Below are 24,404 nucleotides of genomic sequence, written 5' to 3'. Positions count from 1 at the left end.
CTTGAGAGGTCACAACGTTTTTCTATTTTTAGATCTATTGAACTAGTTTTTGACCGCACATGACCCTGTTTAGAACTTGACCTAGATATCATCAAGGTGAACATTCAGACCAATTTTCATACAGATCCCATGAAAAATATGGCCTTTAGAGAGGTCACAAGGTTTTTCTATTATTTGACCTACTGACCTAGTTTTTGAAGGCATGTGACCCACTTTCAAACTTGACCTAGATATCATCAAGATGACGTTCAGACCAACTTTCATATAGATCCCGTGAAAAATATGGCCTCTAGAGAGGTCACAAGGTTTTTCTATTATTTGACCTACTGACCTAGTTTTTGATGGCACGTAACCCATTTTTGAACCTGACCTAGATATCATCAAGGTGAACATTCTGACCAATTTTCATGAAGATCTCATGAAACATATGGCCTCTAGAGAGGTCACAAGGTTTTTCTATTTTTAGACCTACTGACCTAGTTTTTGACCGCACGTGACCCAGTTTCGAAACTGACCTAGATATCATCAAGATGAACATTCAGACCAACTTTCATACAGATCCCATGAAAAATATGGCCTTTAGAGAGGTCACAAGGTTTTTCTATTATTTGACCAACTGACCTAGTTTTTGAAGGCACGTGACCCAGTTTTGAACTTGACCTAGATATCATCAAGGTGAACGTTCTGACCAATATTCATGAAGATCTTGTGTAATATATGGCCTCTAGAGAGGTCACAAGGTTTTTCTATTTTTAGACCTACTGACCTTGTTTTTGACCGCACGTGACCAAGTTTCGAACTTGACCTAGATATCATCAAGGTGAACATTCTGACCAATTTTCATGAAGATCTTGTGTAATATATGGCCTCTAGAGAGGTCACAAGGTTTTTCTATTTTTAGACCTACTGACCTAGTTTTTGATGGCACGTGACCCAGTTTCGAACTTGACCTAGATATCATCAAGATGAACATTCTGACCAACTTTCATAAAGATCCCATGAAAAATGTGACCTCTAGAGTGGTCACAAGCAAAAGTTTACGGACGCACGGACGCACTGACGGACGACGGACACCCCGCGATCACAAAAGCTCACCTTGTCACTTTGTGACAGGTGAGCTAAAAATGATTTGTTGGGTATCGTTTTGTTTCAAGTCACAAGTTAACAATAGTAAGTTCATTATAGCTAATTGGACAGGGAGCTCCAAGGTGCCTCTAAGAGCATTATTTGCGGCTACCTAAGGTAAAACCCAGAAGCTTTGCAGCTATTTGACTTTCTAACACACAACCATTGTATATAAACTCTTGAAAAGCTCGGAAATAAGTCATTCTACACACTGGCACAGTGGTCCCCAATTACTGTCTTAAACATTTACAGCCATAAGAAATTTATCTCTATATATTCCATAACCCTGTATATGAATCTTCATGATTTTTTACTGTTGTATTTTCACACTGACAAAAACTAGAGATGCTTTTGATAAAAGCGCATGTCTCCCACAACTGCCTAATCATCTAAATAGTAAGTCAGTCTTTATATACTGTTTACTTAATCCACATGTGCATGTGCTTTCTTGTCACCAAAAGGATGCCTATACTACTAGTAGTATAGGCGCTGGTTTGGGGGCAAAACTGCACAAGAAATCTGAGTGGTTCTGGTAATTCAAGGGCCATAATTCCGAAGTGCCTAGGCCGACTTGGCTAGTTATCGAACTTGGCCGAGCACTTATTGGCAGACACATTTTGTTGAAGTTTGGTGAAGATCGGATGAGAAATGTTCGACTTAGAATGCGGACAAGCTTTGTGACAGACACATACAGACAGACAGACTGGAGTAAATCAATATGTCTCCCCCACCACTGTATGGTGGGAGACATAATAAATCCATTGCTAGGATTATCCAATTCTAAAGAAAACAGATTACTGACCTGTCCTGACTGTGCCATGATTGGGTCCGGTATATTGTTCCCACTGAAACTGGCCAGCATGCGGTCCTGGTATGAGTTACCATCGTAGATGAAGAGGAAATCATAGGAACATTCTGTGTTCAGCTCATCAAACTCCAGGTATATTGTCTTGTTTGGAACTTGGGCTAAAAAAGGGAAAATGAAACAAATATTAAATGCTTTGGTGACCTTTACATTTTTATTTAAAGCAGCCCATTTTCCCTCAAGTATACGATAGACTAAATCAAACCGAGTCTGCTATTATTTTGCTTGGTTGCATTCTGTGTTTCCTAAGGATTTTCTAACAGATGTTATCACACCTATGCCCTTGCGAACTGAGAACTACAAAGGCAAAACTAAAGTTCGCAATCCTAAGCTGATCCTTAAATTAGATTTAACACACATCTAAACTTCAAGGTGATCAGGTGTATGAATTTTTTTGACATCTCTTTTAACTATGTAGAAGAAGGGCACATAACTCTACAATGCTTGCACGGGCCATGAAAATGTAAATGTCATACACATCTGATCTTTATCCTGATATAAAGTTTCATGGGAATCCCCTTAAAGAGTGGAAGTAGTTGAAGCCTCAATGGTTTTGCAGTGGACCACATTTTGTTACAATGGAGTGACATTTTTCTCACAATATACTAGTCACAATGTTACATTACATCCTACTGGCTATCATGCCAGTTTGCTTGCAAGACATTTTTCAAAATGAATTGTCTGAGGCTGCAAACCAATTAGAAGGGGAGACCATAACCAAGGTATAAACAATGTAGTAATCACAACATCCATTTCCCTGCTATTACCTTCTACCATTCAATGTCTGTTAATGCACAAATTATACCCCTGAGACTGTCACAACATTAGCTGTACTGTTGTTTTATTTTGGATAAAGTGTGAGAATAGCATAAATTTCCATGTACATGTTTGCAGTAAAATATATTTTTAAGTTTTCCAAACCACTAAACTGAATAGTGAAATGTCTTTAGTAGAAATAAAAATATGGTAACTGTCTTAAATAGAAGTCATAAATATACACAGAATTAAAAAAAAATCAGTTCAATTTCTTTCAGTGTGAAATCAATTAATTTAACTGACAGTAAATTTGTTGGATTTTTGTTTTGCAAATTTGTCTATAACTTGCAGAAAATCAGACTGATGTGTCATTTTGCATATAAACTGAAGTCGTTTGCTGGAATTTAATTTCATTAATTGGTTCAACCATGAACTCCACGCAAAATTATTTCCCTTGGAAAATAAATGATTTCACATTAAACTATCAAGATAGTAATCTCTTCAACAATGAACAATATTGCATTTTTCCATATCTTGAACTTTTCTTGAAAGTATTACTGAACTTTACCAATTTAAACCACAGAATGAATCATGTTTAATCGATATGTTTATGCATACCAGCACAGTATCGCAGCAATATCTGCATCATTTTACCATGTTTGGTTTTTTTTTTCATGCATACTATCACCAATGTTAGGAGAACTGCAGCTCACTATCCTGTGCACTGCAGGGATATTAATTGATTTCTTCATACAGAAGAAAGACACAGAATGATGTCAATAGCACAAGAGAGCAAAGGCTGCGTATCCATAGGGATTACTCTCTATACAAATCTATTCCTGCTTTTTCTTTACCTTATTTGGCATTGTGACATAACAATTTTGAGGCCTTTCTCTGCCTTTTAATACTAAATGATTTATATTTAAAAGGGGCATACTGCAGACAATATCAAAGTATACTTGAGGGCTTTAATTAATGAAAAATTTTGCAATGTTAAATACCTTTGAACACAAGTATATAAATTATCAAATATAATACTTGTAAAAACAAGAGCTGTCGGAGGACAGCAACGCTCGACTATTCAACAGCCTTGTCAATTGAATGAATACAAGTTGAAAAAGGGGCATAATTTTGTAAAATGCAAAGTAGAGGTATTGAACCTCTGTACTGCATGTCATATCATGACAGCGAACAAGTGTGTGAAGTTTCAATCCTTTCCAATTTGTGGATACTGAGATACCAGCTTACATACAAAAACTTAACAAAAAAGTGCAGTCAAAGGGGCATAATTTTGTTAAAATGCCAAGTAGAGTTATGGGACCTTCACAGTGCATGTTAGATCATGACAGTGAACAAGTGTGTGAAGTTTCAATCCATTCCAATTAGTGGATACTGAGATATCAGATTACATACAAAAATTTAACCAAAAACTGCTAAGTCGAAAAAGGGGCATAATTTTGAAAAAAAAGAGAGTAGAGTTATGGGACTTGCTTAGTGCATGTCAAATCATGATAGTGAAGAAGTATGTGAAGTTTCAATCCATTCCCATTAGTAACTACTGAGATACCAGCTTACATACAAAACCTTAACCAAAAATTTCTAAGTCGAAAAAGGGGCATAATTTTGTAAAAAAGCAAAATAGAGTTATGGAACCTGTGCAATGTAGATCAGTTCATCACAGTGAATAAGTGTGTGAAGTTTCAATCCATTCCCACAAGTGGTTACTGAGATACCAGCTTACATACAAAACCTTAACCAAAATCGGGACGCGGACGCAGACGCAGACGCCGACGCATGGGCGAGTGCAATAGCTCACTATTCTATGAATAGTCGAGCTAAAAATAATAAGATGATGATAATAAACACTGCAGGACCATTTTAATAATTACAATATTTGAAATTTGCTCCAATCTTGATCTTACTATTTGTAACCAATTAAACATAATTACAGTGGAAGTTGCAAGGAGCTGAGCAAAATGCTTGACATATCCAAGCAAAATGCTTGATGTGTTCCAGAAAAATACTCAATGAATGATAATGAATTATAGTCTAGCTGACTCTAGCATTCTGCGTCATCCAAAGACACAACAAAAAAAACATGGCTTGGGATCACATGACTGTAATGTTCAAGCAAGCGATGTTTCACTGCAGATGGATTTGTTTTTCTTCCCGCAAAAACAAAGTACCTGTCACTATTTCCAAAGAATGTACAACAAATAATCAAATATTCAACACATGTCTTTTTTTAAGTTGAATCGTTCAAGGACCTATTTAAACAAGAGTTGTTAAATGGCAATGTATCAGGCTATCCCTATAATTATTTAATGGCTGAAAGTACCAATGTGAATTCTGCCACTCATAGCTAAAATAGCTTTTAAGTGCAGAAAAAAGGGTCAAAATGGCTCATAGATGTAAATTTTCAACAAGAAACTAGAATGCCCCTAAATGTGGTTCCCTGGCCATTGGGTTAGAGTCCTTGTCTGTAGGTGAAAACATGACTCTTGTAATCTACACACCTGATCATGCTCAAGTTTCATTAGAATATTAGAGATCGTGTTTGTATACAAATCTGTTGCATTTTCTATTTTTAGAACTGATAAAACAAAGGTTGGGTGGGCAGACGCCGAGCGTCCATGTTTTTTTTTGTAAACAGTGAGGTTTTTCTAACGGCTTAAACATTTTTAAAACACAGATATCAACAATTTTTTGATCAATGGAAAGGATATAAAAAAAGCAATTTATTGATTACTTTTAATTATTATTTCGAAATAAAATGGATTAATCATGAACGCTTAACTTATAGTGTTTTTTCTAAAAGTTTGGAGCATTGTTATCCCGCTATTAAAATCATATGTCATTTAAAATGGTTATTCATTTTAAAAAGATATTTGAATAAGAAAATATGAAAATCGTAAGCATTTCAAAACTTTTTGAATTTTTAAAATCCATAAATTAGCGAAAAAGTTATTAAAAATTAAAAATTCCGATCCCATACACAAACGATGTAAAAACATTTGTTTTACCAACCACCAGATAAACAGGTGTTAATGCGTGACGTCACGGCGATCTCTCCTATACCCTGAACTGTGTAAAAGTTATTGCTGAGTTTAAGGCTTGTTTTAGACAGACTAACAATCTAACAAACTTAACCAGCTAATACTCACCCTTCCCTTCCTTGGAACTGCAAGCATTTATATCGTTTATTTACAGTTTCAGATTTTGCAAACAGCAATAATTTAATACTCATGTTATATTTATTATTTAACTTCCATTTTTATTCCCCGCCAATGAAATCGGGAGGAGGGTATTGAAATGGTGTTGTCCATCCGTCCGTCCGTCAGTCCGCAGCCATTTCTCAGTAACTACCTGGTAGAATTTCATGACACTTGGAATATACATGAACCAACATAATGCGATGATGCCCGTCAGATTGGTCAATTTCCCTTAGAGTAAATGCCCTTGATTTAATGAAAAATGTCTGTCCGCAGCCATTTCTCAGTAACTAGCAAATAGAATTTCATCAAACTTGAATAGACATGAACCAAGATACTGCGATGATGCCCTTCAAGTTTTTTTTCGACTGGTCAATTTCCCTTAGAGTTATTGCCTTTGATTTAATGAAAAATGCACAAAAATGTCCGTCCACAGCCATTTCTCAGTAACTAGCCGGTAGAATTTCATCAAACTTGAAATAAACATGAGCCAACATAATGCAATGATGCCCGTCAAGTTTTTATTTTTGATTGATCAATTTCCCTTAGACTTATTGCCCTTGATTTAACGAAAAATACACGTCTGCAGCCATTTCTCAATAACAAGTTTGTAGAATTTCATGAATCTTGAAATGAATATGAACCAACATACTTTGATGATGCCCGTCATTTTCTTTTTTTATTGGTCAATTTTCAATACAGTTATTGCCCTTTTAACCAACTGGAAGAATTTCATTAAATTTCTTTCATTCTTTTCCATGAACATTTATTATAAACATGTGAAGTTGTGTACCCACACCTGGTCTCCACCTTGCCTTGGTCACACCCCCTCCAAACACCTCCCCCTACAATTTTTTTTTTTTCATTTTTAATATTCCATCAATATGTATTATCAACATGTAAAATTTTTTACCCCCCACCCCCACCCCCAATCCCTCAAGAAAAAAAACATTTTTCATTTTCTGTTAATTTGATTTTGACTAATGAAATTATTTGCTTCTTTGTAACATTCTTAACTTTTTGCTGGATACATTTTTTTGCCATTCCTCACCACAGACCCTTTCGGCGGGAGATACCAATTCATCGAATTTGCTTGTTTAACCTTGTAATTGCCTATTTTTCATGGAGTATTGGAACATATTTTTAGAATTTGAAATTAAAAGTATAGTATCGTCAGCTTTACATTTGTCAACAAGAGCACTGCAATGCGAAGAATATAAGCCCGAAGTTATGACCTTAGACACCTAAGTGTGACCTTGACCTTGTGGCAAGCCATCAAGAACATGCGCTCTGCACATTGTCTCGATGTGGTGAACATGTGTGTCAAGTTTCTTCAAAATCCTTCAAGGGTTTCAAGAGTTACACAGCAAAGACCTTTGACCCAAAGTGTGACCTTGACCTTGACATGAGACATTCAGAACATGCTCTGCATGTTGTCTCAATGTTGTGAACATTTGTGCCATGTTTCTTTACAATCCTTCAAGTAGTTCAGAGTTACAGAGCGGACATGAAACACACTCATATGACTATTGAACCCCAACTGTGACCTTGACCTTGAAGTGAGCCATCCAGAACATCGTCTCGATGCGGTGAACATTGTGTCAAGTTTCTCTGAAATCCTTCAAGTGGGTCAAGAGTTACAGAGCGGACACAAAACACACTCATATGACCTTTGACACTTAAGTGTGACCTTGATCTTGAATCGAGCCATCAAGAACATGCGCTTTGCAGGTCATCTTAATGTGGTGAACATTTGTGTCACGTTTCTTTGCAATCCTTCAAGGGGTCTAAACTAGTTTTTAACGGTTCTAAGACATGTAATGTCTTGAAGAAACTTACAAACAAACTAGGATGGTAACAAATATTCGTTCATTAAACAAATATTCGGATACTGTTACATTATTCAAATATGCCAAAAAAAACTATTAAATCATGACAAATAAATGAAAGACCAAAATGTTCATTTTATTCATTTTGCAAAAACGCTTTCAATTTGAAACGTGTCATCTTGTTTATAAGGTTGCCGAGATTTTACATTACTACGGTGATGACAGTGTATCCTATTGTTAACATGCTAATTGCTTGACTTAAGAAATGTTTAGTGATCTTAAACTGATATGAGTCGGTTACAATTCACCTAATTTACAACAGGTGTGAAGCGCTATAATTAACGACTCAGACTTTAACCAAAGACAATCAGAGATGTATTTGAGTAACAAAAAATATCGAAAAGTGTAGTAAAAAAGTTGAATTAAATACAGTATAAATTATTTTTGATACAAGTCGCATCATCCAAATGCAGGGTTTTTTTTTTATTCTATAGCAGAGGCCGAATATCGGCCTCGTCCCCCAGCCGAGGATTTCCCCAACAGCCAAGGATTTCCCCTACCGCAGTCGAAATTCCCCCCTCCGAAATCGTAAACAAAGCGGTGTAGATTACTCCCAGTGATTTTCCTGACCGAATATCGGACCCATTCACAATTGCAGACGGTCTTTCACAATTTTAAATGGGTGTGAAAACCTTTAGAAATAGTAAAAAAATGTTAGAAGAGCGTTCAGTGGACCCGAGGTTCCGGTTATGACCAGCAAAAATCGATAAAAACTCGTAGCTGACCCGCACATAATATGCCGTGTGCGTCTGCTTGTCTCACAGTAATACTCTTTGATGGGTAACGAGTTCGAAAGCTCTGCCCCTTGTCAATCAAAATCCCAGTGAACTACATACTGTTTGTCGACACCAGCGTAAGTATGGCAGTAGGCGGAGCGTCGTATGTTAATTAGCTACTGACAGATGTCAATCATGCCACGCGCCGACTTACACGTGGTTATCATCAGTATGTAATATAGATGACTGATAAACAATGCAGCGTCAGATTATCGTGTTTGTACCTCTTGTTAATTAGCGGTAACAGCTTATGCTGTATTGTATAATATGTGTTGTTAATTTAAAGTAATTATTTTATGTGCTTGATCCGATTAAATAAGCCGGTCGGCCGTTACGCAAATTTATTATCTTTGCCAATTATTTTGCTAGAGCAAAATAAAATATAAATGTTTTAAGCAATCAGATATTATAAGTATGGAATAGTTTTGGTGAAAAGATAAAATTAAAAACGGGTATTTTATCAAGAATTTTAAATGTTTGCTTTCATTTTTTCATATTTGTCACACGTTTTCGCGATCGTGATTTTCGGACTTTTTAATACTTTCTTACAAGATTTTCTAGTACAAATGAAATAAAAAGCCAACAAAAGTATGCATTTAATAATAATATGATGACTCTTGCAAAAGCAACTCTTATTTTAAAGCATTTTTTAGTGAATAAAAGCATGTGACCATTAAATATTCAATGATTTGAGCATTTCAACTCTCCCCACCCACCCTGTTACAATGATAAGTGAACATTAGTGCAAGTCCATCTATTGCTAAGTGACAGTGTGTATAGTTGCAAGAATATGTAATAACAAGAGCTGTCCATAAGACAGCCAAGCTCGACTATTCGAAATATTGTCACAGAAGCTGGAAATTATTACCCAAAATGTTAAATATCAAAAGAGTTTTAAGTTCAAAAGGGGACATATCAGAGTTATGGGACTTGATGCTATCAACTAGTTTTATAACCCCGAAGAAACATGTTAAGTTTCAATTCAATATCTGCATTAGTTTTGGGGATAGTAACTTGCATGTAAAACTTTAACCAGAATTTTCTAAGTCCAAAAGGGGGCATAATTTGCTCAAAATACATGTTAAGAGTTATGGAACTTGACCCAGTGAGGTAGGTAATTGATCTAGAAAAAGAATAAATAAGTTCCAAATCTATATGCCTTTTAGTAATAGCTGTATGTACTTGCACGCAAAACTTTAACCAGAATTTTCTAAGTCCAAAAGGGGGCATAATTTGGCCAAAATACATGCCAGAGTTATGGGACTTGACCCAGTGAGGTAGGTAATTGATCTAGAAAAAGAAAAAATAAGTTTCAAATCTATATGCCTTTTAGTAATAGCTGTATGTACTTGCACGCAAAACTTTAACCAGAATTTTCTAAGTCCAAAAGGGGGCATAATTTGGCCAAAATACATGCCAGAGTTATGGGACTTGACCCAGTGAGGTAGGTAATTGATCTAGAAAAAGAAAAAATAAGTTTCAAATCTATATGCCTTTTAGTAATAGCTGTATGTACTTGCACGCAAAACTTTAACCAGAATTTTCTAAGTCCAAAAGGGGGCATAATTTGGCCAAAATGAAGGTCAGAGTTATGGGACTTGGTGCTATCAACTAGTTTTATAACCCCGAAGACACATGTGAAGTTTCAATTCAATATCTGCATTAGTTTTGGAGATAGTAACTTGCATGTAAAACTTTAACCAGAATTTTCTAAGTCCAAAAGGGGGCATAATTTGCTCAAAATACATGTAAGAGTTATGGAACTTGACCCAGTGAGGTTGGTAATTGACCTAGAAAAAGAATAAATAAGTTTCAAAGCTATATGCCTTTAAATGATAGCTGTATGTACTTGCATGCAAAAACTTAACCAAGGTGTGACGCCGACGCCAGGGTGAGTAGAATAGCTAGACTATTCTTCGAATAGTCGAGCTAAAAACATAGTTTAAAGTGTCTATTATGCATAATTGTAAATTCCCCCCTGAGTGAAAAAATCCCCCAAAACTGCTCGTCGCACGCTATTTTCTTCCCCCAATGACAGGCTGGGGCCTCTTCCCCCAGTCGTAAAAAACCCCCCTGAAATGGTATGACTAAAATCAATTTATGCAAAACGTAACGAGTAAATGCATTTTGTATGGTTAACATTTTAATTAAACAGATCTACAGGGTTAGAATTTAAGCTCGCATACTCACGAAATGCGAGTGCAAATTTCAAACTGCAAGGTGAGATTTCAGACACCAGCATTTTTTTGCGAGTGAAAATTTTTGGCCGAATAATGTGCATTTCTAACGGTCGTCTCGATCTTACACTGTTCTTTCTTTCGGAGCACTCTTTCATCTTTCGTCGTAAAAGGACATTTACACTCGATACATGTCCCGTGCGCATGTCTTTTCAACTGCTGACAAGTACCTGCGCCAATTTTGATGACGTTTACCGCATCCGGTGGGTTTTTTGGTAATCTATTAATAAGTTACTATTTATATAGTGCAAATACGATTGGCTGGACTTGTCACGTGGATGTTTGTGTTAATGTTCTAATAAAGTAACATGTCGCGGAAAATGCAAGTTGTTTTTCATTTAGCAAGTTAAAAAAATACCACTTGCGAAAAAATGCAAGTAGAAAATCAGGCTAAATTCGAACCCTGATCTACTCAATATTCAGACAAGTAGCTTACTACTAATAATTATATTGTCCTTATTAGACTCTTCAACGGCAGTATAAGTACTTACTTGTGATTGTAAAATATTGTTTACATTTTATAATAACCTCAATCTTCTAGACAAAATTGAAAACCTTTGTCATCTGCCTGCAGAAGTATTTCACATGATTATCTGATAAGAAACCGGCTATGTGTAATGTGTGAGGCGAGAAACTTACTTACATGTACGTGGAGCTACATCCATGTAATAAATAAAACTCATGAATCAAATCTAAATGAAGGCAGATTATGAATTTGTTATATTACGAAAGATGAACAAGTGACGAGAATCATCAGTCTTAATTCGTCATGTAAGAATCATTTCCAGTGTAAAAAAAAGTGAATTTATGAGTCACTGATTAGTTAATTGATCAACACGGTGACTATCTACATAAGATTTGAGTGTTTTGTTGATCATAAGACCGATATTCGTTTGGAGGTTGACATGAATATTCGAATACAAAATGCTAATGTTGCCACATTACATTAACTAAGGAAATTTGAAATAATTCTACATATGAAAAGTACAAAAAATTCAGAAATTAGAAATCTTGTTCATTATCTCTTTTTCATTCCCCTAAAAGGTTTGTAATTAAACCTCCATGGTCTATATGTTTGATACTGTAAAATAAATGCTGAACTGTTGTTACATACTGACCAGAAAGTAAAAAAATAATAAATCCGATAGTGCAGGAATAATTTACATTGGAAACAGTTCAAGTGTAGATTATATCTTCACATGGTTCTAACAAACAACCATCTTGTAGCAAAACATTTTCATAAAAAAAGTTGCAAATTTCCCGGAAACTTATCATGATTTATGATAATTTGTCAACAAAATACATAAAAAAACTATTGGGAGTTTTCTTTTTATGTATATATCTTGTCCAGGAGTAACTTTTATTATTTCTAATATACTTTATATACATTATATTGGAGTCTGACTTGAATGATGGTTCATAATTTTTGGTCATTGAGTCTAGATAGACTGTATGATTGGTTCCTAAAGTGAAAATTTTTTGGTCAAGGGCCATAATTCCGAAGTGCCTGGGCCAATTTGGCTAGTTATCGAACATGGCCAAGGAGTTATTGGCAAGCACATTTTGTTTAAGTTTGCTGAAGATCGGAAGAGAAATGTTCACCTTAGAATGCAGACAAGCTTTATGACAGACAGCCACACAGACTGGGGTAAATCAATATGTCTCCCACACCACTGTGTGGTGGGTGTCATAATAATCAGATATTATAAATACACTTGACAAATCAAGTAAAGTTATGTCCTTTTTTCTTTGATCAGACAATTCAGAGAACAGGTCAATTCTATAACCTTCTCAAGAAAAGCGTTACTGTATACTAATGTATATGAATAAATTATTAACAAAGATCTATATCTTCATGCAAAAAAAAGCTTTAACTGTATCCTAATCAATTAACAGTATATGGGGCATGCAATGTTCTTTTTCATGTTTTTTTCTTCATAAAAAATGTGAATTCTCACACTTGGCTCATTTAGATTTCTTGGGCCCGAAAACATCCCCTTTTATTTTTTTGAAAAACAAATTCATTTATGACTGTTCAAGTGGTCAACAAGCTGGAGAATAAGTAAGCCCACCTTTGCCAAAGTGGTTATCAGGTAATTATTCTTAAACTGCAGGGCTCTACATATACACTGGTTTGTTTGTAAATACCCGTAGAAATCCGCTCTGAGCATTAGTGAGCAAGTGAAATTTGCTGTACTATTCATCCTGCTGGAGGAGTGTGATTTTGACCATAACGAGAGCTGTTTGTAAAACATGCATACCCCACGGGCTGGGTTGTCCCATTTTCAGTCCTTTGAACACTATGACCTTTATCTTTGATCTACTAACCTCCAAAATAATAATGGTCATCAACTTTATAAGCCCAACCATGCTATAAAATTTGGTCTAGAAGGGGAGAGCTATAAAATTTGGTCTAGAAGGGAAATGCTATAAAATTTGAAGATACTGGGTCAAGTGGTTCTCAAGTTATTGAGAGGAATCAGCTTTCAAGGTTCAGGCACCTGTACCCTTGACCTTTGACTCACTGACCTAAAAACTACAGGGGTCTTCTACTTCATTAAGCCCAATCAATGCTATTGTCTGAAGGTCCTTGGTAAAGTGATTAAAAAATGCAGAAATAGTTTTATGTTAAAGGAAAAGGCTATGTTGTTCAAATAGGTATGTTACTTCTGTTTTCTACTAGGACCTCTTAAATCATTTAAAGAAGTGAAAAAAAATTCAAAATTGGAATAAAAATGAGGAAATTATGAGCATTTAAAGATGAGAATCAAAATGGCAGCCATTTTGTTTCCGTGACAACAAAAAAACAAGAGATCAGAGCGAGATCTTGGCGCCCCCCCCCCCCCCCCCCCCCATTGAGCCATTTCTGTATATTCCAAATTTCAAGACTAGATCAAGGTCAAAGTTCATTTATACACGAGTATCAACGGTACGTTTAGTAATATAATGAATGTATAATGACAGATATGCACCAGAATTATTAAATTATTCAATAGACTAGTATCTTTATGGTATATTTCTAATCAAGAAAACTTTCAAGACAAAAATAATGTATGCAAACATAAAACAAACTGCGTGTATTTATAAATGATAAGCATGTTATACATACCAACAGGTATTAATGCTTTTTCCTGACATTCAGATTCATTGCAAATCTTTCTGTAGTACCTTAAAATGTAGACATTACAACAAAAACCATGGAAATCTACCTTATGATTTTCGTAGACAAAGGTACACAACGCGCAAAATGCACCCTGCCCCTTTTAAGCAGCACCCTGCCCTTTTTAGAGGTCTAGAAAAATCCCTATAAAACTTTGCATGTGGTCCAAATTAAATGTGAAAGTAGGTCACTAGGTCAATGTCAAAGTTTATTTCAGTACACAAACCTACGCATGTGGTCCAAATTCGAAGACTGTAGCTACAGAAATGTGAAAGTAGGTCACTAGGTCAAGATCAAGGTCAACTCATGGCAAGGTTCATCTAGCCACTCAAAACTGTACATAATAGTGTTATTTCTAGAGCGACGCAGCGGGGCGCCCTGCCCTGCCCTTTTTAACTGCCGCCACTCTGCCCTTATTATGTGCCCTCCTGCCTTTGATCTTTGCTAAATCCAGCCCTTTATCCAGTAGACATGCCTCGCCGATTTTTTGATCAGCAAATTACGTCACAGAGAGTGCACACAGGTAACGAGAATCAATGAGGTGTTATAATTAATTGATAGAGTACTGATTACGTGTACTGTCAAAAAAGCGCCGATTAATAAATTATTCGTAAGCGGCCAGCTGATTACTGAGCACGTGAAAAGCGTCCTGTACAATTTCTTCATGCAAGCTTTAAATTAGACCATTGTTTAGTATAATAAGTATATATCTATGCAGTCTGATCCTACCTTAATTTCAACTAGAAAATCCACTAATTGTAATGAATTTCAAAAGCAAAAATAAGTTTAGAACATCCGTTCACGATTCTAATTACATCCGATGTCGTATGCAAATTTTCCATAATTCCTTCAAAAAAGCTGACTATCAGTGTTATCTTTTTATGATAAGTACCAACATAATTTGAGGAATTATCTCTGGTTTACATTAGTGAGTCAAGTAAACTGAGCAAAAACCACTTGTACATGACATTCCGAAAGTGTACCATTATCCGGATAGTACATTTTGGATACATTTTTTAACAAACTTTTATAGCACTTTTCTGTTAATGAAATACTGATGAAATGACCCTTTTATTATGTTGTAACATGATCTTGGCTTCAAGCTTATTATATACATATAACAATAAAAAGCCCTCCACTATATCATATTCATATGAGTAAGTTGACATCCTTGATGACATTTTTTAAGAAAAAGGCTTCAATGAATGGTTTGGCAAAAAATATAAAGTAATGTAAAACCCTTTGTAAACTGTGTTACTGGTTTTGGGAACATATCTTTTGCCACGTTATTCTGTGATTTAGAAGTATGTGTACAATAATCATAAACGTAATGAATACAGAACTATAAACATCTAGAAATGTAACTACTGTTGCGGTAACTTTCCAGTTTAAAACGGCACTCTGCCCCTTTTTGGCAGCACCCTGCCCCTTTTAGACAGCACCTGCCCTTTTTGAACTCTAGAAATAACGCTATATAAGGTCCAAATTTTAATGTTGTAGGTTATGACCAGAAGACTTTAAAGTTTTTCCCTATATAAGTCTATATAAACCATGTGACCCCCGGAACGGGGCCATATTTGACCCTAGGGAAATAATTTGGACAATCTTGGTAGAGGACCGCTAGATGATGCTACATACCAAATATCAAAGTCCTAGGCCCTGTGGTTTTGGACAAGAAGATTTTCAAAGTTTTCGCCTATATAAATCTATGTAAATTATAAAAATAAACAAAGGGACATAACTCACTCAAAAATAGTTGAACCAGTCTGATTTTCATGGGGACACAACTAGGGTACCAATACGGTAGACAATCAAAATCCCCTTGATCAAAATCCTCTACACTGAAAAATGACAGGGTGTTACAAAATCCCCTCCATACTTTTGCAGGGGGTATCATAATCCCCTCTGTGATTTTTACTTATTTCATCAAGTTCAAATACAACCTATACACAATTTAAAAGTCTACTGCATAAAGCACGTAAATACAATGCCTTTAGCAAACATAATTTAATTTGGAGCACTGGTATCTATATATCTATAATGAAAATCACAGAGGGGATTATGATACCCTCTGCAAAAGTATGAAGGGGATTTTGTAACACCCAGTCATTTTTCAGTGGAGGGGATTTTGATCAAGGGGATTTTGATATACACTCTACCAATACAATTGTTAACGGATGGAAGGACGAATGGAAGACGACAGACCACGGACGCAGAATGATTTGAATAGCCCATCATCATCAGATGGTGGGCTAAAAATGGAGGATTTATTAAATTTCTAGACATATATCTGAACTGTATTCACTTATTTCTGTAAAATAATTTCTCTACTTTTTCCAGCTATAATGGAAGGAATTACCATGTTTTACATCTTACACTTACAGTAGGGGTGACTATTGAGGCCAATTTTGACTATTGCAATACTATTGATATTGCTTAAAAACTATTGCGATACTATTCTATTGCAGGTTACTATTGCGATACTATTGCAATAGTTATCGGCCATCATATTTTATACAGTAAAGCTACCAACTGGCATTGTTACACAGTGTAAGAGACGGCACTGTTTATAATTGCTGTTAACACACATTGAGATGTTTGTATAACTGAAACGGACAGAAATAATTCTAACATTAAATATTTCTTGCCTTCCTTGGCTTCGGAAAAATAAGTAAAACAATAAACCTATGCAAGGTATACTCAAACGAATCGGCCATTTTGTTGCGAATGTCAACATGTTTAGTAACCCAAAGCATCAAAAAAGACGAAAATTAACGGATCGGATTAAGGTGTTCCAGCACTAAACGAAGGGCCCTACCGAACAGTTTGCTGTATAATACAAGTATATAGCCTTCTTTCTCCATGTCCATAGTATATTTTCTCATCTAAAATTAACAGGTTATTTAAATATATTTAATCAAAGTTTCTAAGAAACTAAATTTATTAATTATCTCCCAGACTGACTTCTCAGTCCTTTATGGTAGTTTAATTCCGTGAGGTTAATTATTGTAATGGAGACGTAAACATTTTCCGAGGCGCAAATGAAAGCTGGCTCTGTTTCTTGGTTTATAAATTATAAATTATTTCTGTATTTACAAAAATTTCAAAACTATCAATTGTTGAAGGAACTATCGGCGATTGTTATTGGATCGTGACTTTTCTATCGATGCATGCTATCGGGACACTTAGTATTGCAATGCATCGATAGTTCGATGTATCGTTACACCCCTAACTTACAGCTGATAAAATGTGTACATGAAAAACTTATATATTGAAATTTTATAGCAGGGTGCTAAAATATTTTTGCCGGGTGAGCGCCCGGCTGAAAGAGCCCGGGGAGGACCCTGTGACCTATCTCGGCCATCGCGGGAGTTGACATTCTCAGCAAGTATTTTTATTTAAACCACTAACGATATCGTCTGTGTCCCAGCTCTGTGTAGTAAATTTGACTACGTAACATCAAGCTGGGATTTATTCTCCTATTCCTTGGACAAGAAAATCATGTTTACATTGCAAAGTATTGTCTTGTTTTTTTTTAGCATTGATGGAATACTGGTACTGATGATAAACCCGGACAGATGATAAAGTCGACCACCTTGGAAATATTCGATTGCAATCGGTTATTTATAAAATTGAACACACCATCTAATAGTTTCCACTTACAACACCATCTGGTGTAAACAAAAACAAAATTGGTAAATATTCTGTATAAATAAATGACTTACATAAATTTGTATTAAAAATATTTATCCAAAATTACTGGGGAAGAGGGTGTTTTTTTGCACATGCTCACTGTCGAAACATGAAGGCCTGACATTTGTTAACTTTTCATTACTTGATCAGGAATGACTGTTGCAGCTTTTTGGGGAAAGTTTCAATATAATAATACCAAGAAAATTTTGTAAATGACAAAGTGTTCGAATTTATCATCAGTCAACGTTCATACAGTCCCCTTTTTACATACCCCTTTCAGGCCCTCACTTCGTGTGAGTTTGCTTACTAAATATAAATTTGAATTATGTAAAGTTTTCAGCAAAGGTTAAGCTTTATTTTAATACCGACCATTGATTTCAATTTGCAGAAATAAAAAAGTTACAGGTAAAAAAACCTCATTTTCTGTTCGGGTTTATCATCAGTACCAGTATGGGAATTTTTTAAACATTTTAAAATTGTAAAAGAAGTCGTTGTATGAACGAGACATGTGCTCAGTTTGTTTAAAAAACGAAAATTTAGTGACAGAGGATTGTCAGGGGCGGCCTGGGAGGGGTGCTGGCCCCCAAGTGTCTGTGCATTTACTTACCATCTATTAACCATTCACATCTGGCATAACTTGGATATTCATCATCTCCATCAGATATAATGCCACTGGAATCTGTCAGCACTGCCCTTCCCTCACAACAGCAACCATGCACAGGCAGGGATATCAGAATTGTGAACACGAGAATAACTGCCCCTCGTCCCATCTCAGCTGTCAAAACTGGGACAGATGGACGGACGAGAGAAAGCCGCTAGTTTCTCGGCAAATTTCACATTATCACACAAGTAATGATAAAGAAAAATAAATATAGACTTCGTGTCCATCGTTAAATCGGCTAAACTGTTCAATATTTCATCACAAACAGCTTATTTCAGTTAACTTCACGAACATTAGCTAATCTTCCATCCATTGTCGCAAATTTATGCACTGAATGAAAGCTAGATTTTGATTGGTCAATTTACAAATAGTTGGAATATACCGGTTATTTCTATGAGTGAGATTTGTCCGAGATAAAGAAAGGTAATTGGGCGCTAAATATCTTGGCTTAGGTCGAAGAACAGTATTGCGACTATTATTTGTCGGGCCGGGGCACCGAAGAACAGATAAGTGTTTAATAAATAGACTAAGAAGTGATAACAAACGAATAACGTTTATATATATATATATAAATTTCTGAAAATTCTGGGATGCTCTTGAGTGTCTCCCACCTAACTAGAGGCCACACTGGTTAGGCAAAACGACAGTCCTTGCGTTGTTACGTCAGACCGAGCGTATCTGAGCGCCAAGGCTCGAGAAAAAATGGCGGATTCCGATCACGATATTCAGGTGAGACACAGTTTTTCCTTTGTATTTTCCATCATATGCACAATTTACTTAAATGACTAGTCTTACGGAATATCCAAACCAGCTCTCCTTTCGCGGAAATATTTTATTTTACTGGAAACAGAATAGTTCCGGAGTAAAACGCAACAAAGTTTAGCGAGTGATGTTCCAGTGACGATGAAACATGTAAAATTGTTCACATTTTGTCCTCTGATTTTCAATATCAACGTTATCCAGCCATGTCCTGGTACCTGAAGACACTGTGAACATCTATAATATTGCAATCGAACTTATTTTTGACAAATGCTGTCTTTATGTCGTTTAAACGCACTTTTTAAAATGCAACGTTAGTGGGTACCGATCGCAATACACCGTTTGTGTTCGAGAACCACTATCGTAAATGGAGTTTTACCAACAATAAGCACCAGTACTTACCGTTAAACGCCAAAGTATGAATTTTCTTTTTATCTTACTACTTCTGTAGACAGGTATTTAATTATACTAACTTTACTTTACTTACGCTGGAATTCAGGCGTCAGTGTATGGAAAAAATATTGACGTTTCCGGTACCAGTGTAACTTAACGGGGAATAGATACGAGTATGTAATAATAATTATGATTTAAGAACCGGGTTTCGAATTTACGACCCGTGGTTTCCTGTTACCACTTGATCATTGCATCCACTCTTTTCTGCTGTGAGTATATATATAGGCGAGAAAGCTATCTAGATATTTTATGGTACGACAGTTGATCATGATGCAGAGAAATTCACAGATGGGCATATGAAGTGTCCTACCACGTAATACGCTTTAAATAGTTGTATAACTGCAAACTACACAAACAAACATAATTTAAAGCATTCTTATGAAACTAACTATCATAAACAAGTTTTATGTGACGGTCTCTTTATATAATTTCAGATGAGGAATTTCCAATGCGATATATGTGCCAAACAGTTTCTGCATCTGTCCTCTCTGGGGAGACACAAGCGCATTCACGCAGGAGAACGAAAGTTATTTATGTGGCAACGTATGGTGGAACATATGAACATCGACAGACATTAATTAGACATTTGAATACACTTGAAGAAAAAAATGATTGGATGTGACCAGTGCGAAAAAAATGTTCTCCCGAAAAGACAGACTTGAAAGACAAAGTGGTTCATAAGTCCAAATCAACCTGTAGTAGATGCTCCAAAAAGGTATTTCATATTGCTGAACACTTGAAAATTTGCGTCGAAGGACGTGTTTCTAATCATTAATGCCAAGTGTGTGACAGAAAGTTCTTGGAAAAAAGATATCTGCAGAACCATTGCAGGTGTGTATATTCATACGAAGAACAGTTTGAGTGTAACGTGTGCAGCAAAACGTTCCGTCAAAGAGGGTCGTTGTCCCGCCATAATCGACAATGTAAGAACTGAGAAAAGTAAACTTAAGTGAAGTGAATGTATGTCAGTAGACTCCAGTGAATAGTGTTGCATTATGGACACAGGAAATGTATTGACTTTATAGTTCCTCTTTTGTTCAGTATGGCATGTCAAACGTTGCTAAATTATATATGTATGTTATTATTATTTTATGTTTGTTATTGTTATTCAATGTCTTGTCATTCATATTCTAAAAGTCATTATTGTTATTCTATATTTCGTTATTCTAATTGTATCTTTGATATTGTTATTCAATGTCGTGTCATTTATATTCTAAATCTTACCATTGTTATTCTATATGTCGTTATTCTTATTGTATATTCGATATTCTTATGGTAAAAGTTATTATTGTTATCATCATAACAAACATCCAATAATAATAACATGCATATATAATTTAGCAACGTTTGACGTGCCATAGACATAATTGATTTATAACTCTTTGAAATTGATTATAGCTTTGAAAACGCACAAATAACAAATAAAAACATATTTTAGAATAGTCGGGCTCATTCTAAATAGCCCTGACTTCAGTCAGTCTTATTTTGCAATTAATTCTTATTTTTGTTTAAGGTAAGGTCAGGGTAACATTTTCATTTCTATCACATACACATGCGTCTTTTTTTAATGAATGTAATCAATAAGTTCTGCAAACGTGCCGAATCGGCAAAATTATACAGTTCAAAACGCTTTTTAAAGTATTTAACATTATTTATACGCTGATAACGGACACTTTCTAATTGTCAAATTTCTCGTGGAACGAAATTCGTTTTGACGTAAGTGTTTTTTCTTTCAGTATGTAATAGTCATGTACACTACCGTTGTTTAACTGATTTAAGGTGATTTTAATTAGCCCTGCCACGGAATGATCCGGTCAAGGGTGGAGCATGTATTCGGTTCTAGTCAAGTGCTCAGGGGATATCAATTTCAAATTGATATTAGATAGCTATTTAAGGCAATACTTCTGTGCTTTTTGATGTCAATATGTGATGTTCATGTCATAACTGATAATAGTGGTCACATATTAAATAAATGATTCTACTTTATTTTTATGTTTATTTTGATTCATCAGTGATGAATCCGTGATTAACCATTCCAGTGACTTTTTTAATATTTGATTTTGAAATAAAATTTACAAAAAAATGATTTGTATTTCATTGTATTTACTGACAAATGAATTGTAATTTCATACGTGTACAGGTACGTATAGTATCAATAAACGCCAGAAGTTTCTAAATTCGGAAATGTTAAAATTGCTACATAATTTGGTTCAATATTTCGAATTCTATAGGTTTGCAAAGTTTTGTTTATTCTAATTCACGTGAGGAGCGCCGTTCAATTAAAATCTGTCTGATGATGTTAAGCTGACGCTAATTATGTTTGTATGGGGACATACTACACGCACGCGTACAGACAAAATAAAATCTCAGTTCCAGAAGAAAGTGTGCACTTTTTAAGTTTAAATATTTCAAAAAATTCCCCGACGTTTTTGTTTCATTTTTTCATACACTAGTTCTCAGGTATAACTCAAAATCTAAAATGCACACCAATTTGTTTACGAACTGATTTAAATTTTGGTACCAAACATTATAAGTTTTCATGAGAATAACCGAGAAAAAATAACAGAAAACTAAGTGCACACTTTCTTTTGGAACTGAGTGTATAAGATACAATAGTAGCAGGCTCGAATTTGCTCGCGAGTAATGAAATTAGCAGGCTCTTTTCACTGACCATATTCTACAGACGTCATCTCAAAACAGATTTACCTGGGCGCTGCATGACATTGGTTCAAGCTCTACTTTTTTCATGATTAGCGTAGTATGTAATTGCCTGTGTGTTGACACGTGCCACCTGTAACGCTCGGATACGATGGTCGCAAATCTGTGGTTGGTGGGGTTCTGGGTTTGATCCCCGGGAGTATAATTGCCCATAATTTCATAACAGAAATAATGTTGAAAAACTGCAAACAAATTGACACTGTATTTTGAGCCGCCCCAATGAACGAAACTAGTGATTATATAACTTATATGATTTGTGTTAAAAGAAAAACATTAAAACAACAAAAACATAAAGCTATTTCGATACTTTACTTCATTGTAAAACAGATACTTATTTTAAATAGTTCTTAAATTTAAAGTGTGAAATATGTGTGTTTTCTCTATCATAATTGAAAACGAGAAAAGGGTGGAGGATGGACTTCACAAAAAATAATCAAAGTTTCACTGGTATTCCTGATCTCATCAGTGGATTAATTTTAGACTCGTCACACTCGTCAAAGTCTCTTCTCATGGGCTGGGTTCCTTTCGGAGGTCCATCTAGATCTCTGTTTACTGTCCCTGGCTTCCTGTCAGGCTTTGTCCTTTTTCGTTCAAGTCTATCAAAGAAGTGGTTCCTGAAAAAAGTCGTCTCTGTTTAAAATTTCATACCCATTTAAACGTCTACATTTCTTTCTAAATATGTGTATAAATTATTCCGCTCAAAATAACTTGACAATCCAACCGCTGAAAACCGATGAAGAACATCATAGTCTGAAGCTATCTCAATAAATTCCTTTGCACCTTCTGGTATATCGGTATCTTGCAGTAATTCAAACTCATCAAAATCTTCCGTTTCAGAGGCATGACATCGTTTTTGATTTGAACTTGAACCAAGAATCAACCTTTTTTCGACTTTACTTTGGGTGTCAGAACGCGTTTCAAGTTTGATATGTTTGAGTTTTTTATATGGTGACGAATAGTTGAAAGTACTAGGTCTTTTAGTTCTTTCATTAACACATTTTCGTGGAGTTCTTACAAGTGCAAATGCCCTCCGGTTGGGCCTATTCAGCCATAGAGATACTTTCTTCTTTCTTTTCGTCATAGTTACTGAAAGTAATAAAAAAGATCATAATTATACTTTAAGAGTGGTAGCATTGGGACGGATAGGTGTAAATATTGTGATACATATAGAGAATAATAAATAGAGAATTCATAAGTTAAACGGTATGTACTTGTGCTTATTGTTGGTAAAACTCCATTTACGATAGTGGTTCTCGAACACAAACGGTGTATTGCGATCGGTACCCACTAACGTTGCATTTTAAAAAGTGCGTTTAAACGGCATAAAGACAGCATTTGTCAAAAATAAGTTAGGTAGCAACATTATAGATGTTCACAGTGTCTTCAGGTACCAGAACATGGCTGGATAACGTTGATATTGAAAATCAGAGGACAAAATGTGAACAATTTTACATGTTTCATCGTCACTGTAAGGGTATGCTACAGCAATTAGTTACCACATTTTATGAGTATACTTCTTCAATATACAACAATCGGTACCTTTAGGACAGCATATGTAAAACTTCAAACTACAATATTGGCTATTATCCACATAACATTTTGGGCTTTATCTTCGAAACTTCTATGAACACTTAGGTCAGTATCCATCGATTACTACATATGCTTATATATTTGTCCATGTGGGTTATTTGATCTAAAATAAAAACATCTGAACATGTTCATATCATTGTTTATATAATAACTGAAAAATACAAAATAATATTCATTACCGAAAGTCCATTAAATGAGGTTGGCAACGCATTGAATCGCCAAACCCATTCTCAAAAGCAAAATGTACACATTGTTTAGGGACTTCCATAGTGAACAATATGTTCCATATGCAAATTGTTTAGTGCAAATGGTACAGCTTCTTAACCATGTTGAATCAGTTACAAAACTTTAAACAATCAGAATGAGTAATTAGAAAATATTGAGAGAAAAAAAAACAATGTCCTTACCAAGTTTGACATTTCATCTAGTTTGTAGCATTTTGGAATTATCACAGCATTTCGTAATATCCGGATAACATGGGTGACGAAGAGAGAAAGAACTTTATTACAG

The 24,404-nt window shown here is 35.3% G+C and overlaps 1 protein-coding gene and 1 long non-coding RNA gene across 2 annotated transcripts in view; one reads left to right on the top strand and one right to left on the bottom strand.

The window, feature by feature from the left end:
• The window catches only part of LOC123558913 (multiple epidermal growth factor-like domains protein 8), a 95,876-nt gene extending 77,183 nt beyond the window's left edge, over positions 1-18,693 (bottom strand). The window contains exons 1-2 of the mRNA XM_053525719.1: positions 18,321-18,693; positions 1,928-2,091 (exon numbers count right to left, since the gene is read on the bottom strand). Of these exons, the coding sequence (XP_053381694.1) occupies positions 1,928-2,091; positions 18,321-18,483 (327 nt within the window). The 5' untranslated portion in view covers positions 18,484-18,693. The remainder of the gene's footprint in view (positions 1-1,927; positions 2,092-18,320) is intronic.
• Positions 18,694-18,954: 261 nt separating this feature from the next.
• LOC128548664 (uncharacterized) lies at positions 18,955-21,672 on the top strand. The gene is made up of 2 exons (XR_008367213.1): positions 18,955-19,103; positions 20,021-21,672. It is a non-coding gene; the product is annotated as an uncharacterized LOC128548664 (long non-coding RNA).
• The last annotated feature ends 2,732 nt before the right edge of the window (positions 21,673-24,404 follow it).

The sequence above is a fragment of the Mercenaria mercenaria genome, chromosome 15 (genome assembly GCF_021730395.1).
Source record: "Mercenaria mercenaria strain notata chromosome 15, MADL_Memer_1, whole genome shotgun sequence".
Classification (NCBI taxonomy): domain Eukaryota; kingdom Metazoa; phylum Mollusca; class Bivalvia; order Venerida; family Veneridae; genus Mercenaria; species Mercenaria mercenaria.
Note: the sequence above shows the minus strand (reverse complement) of the source record. Positions and strands in the feature narration are given on the sequence as shown.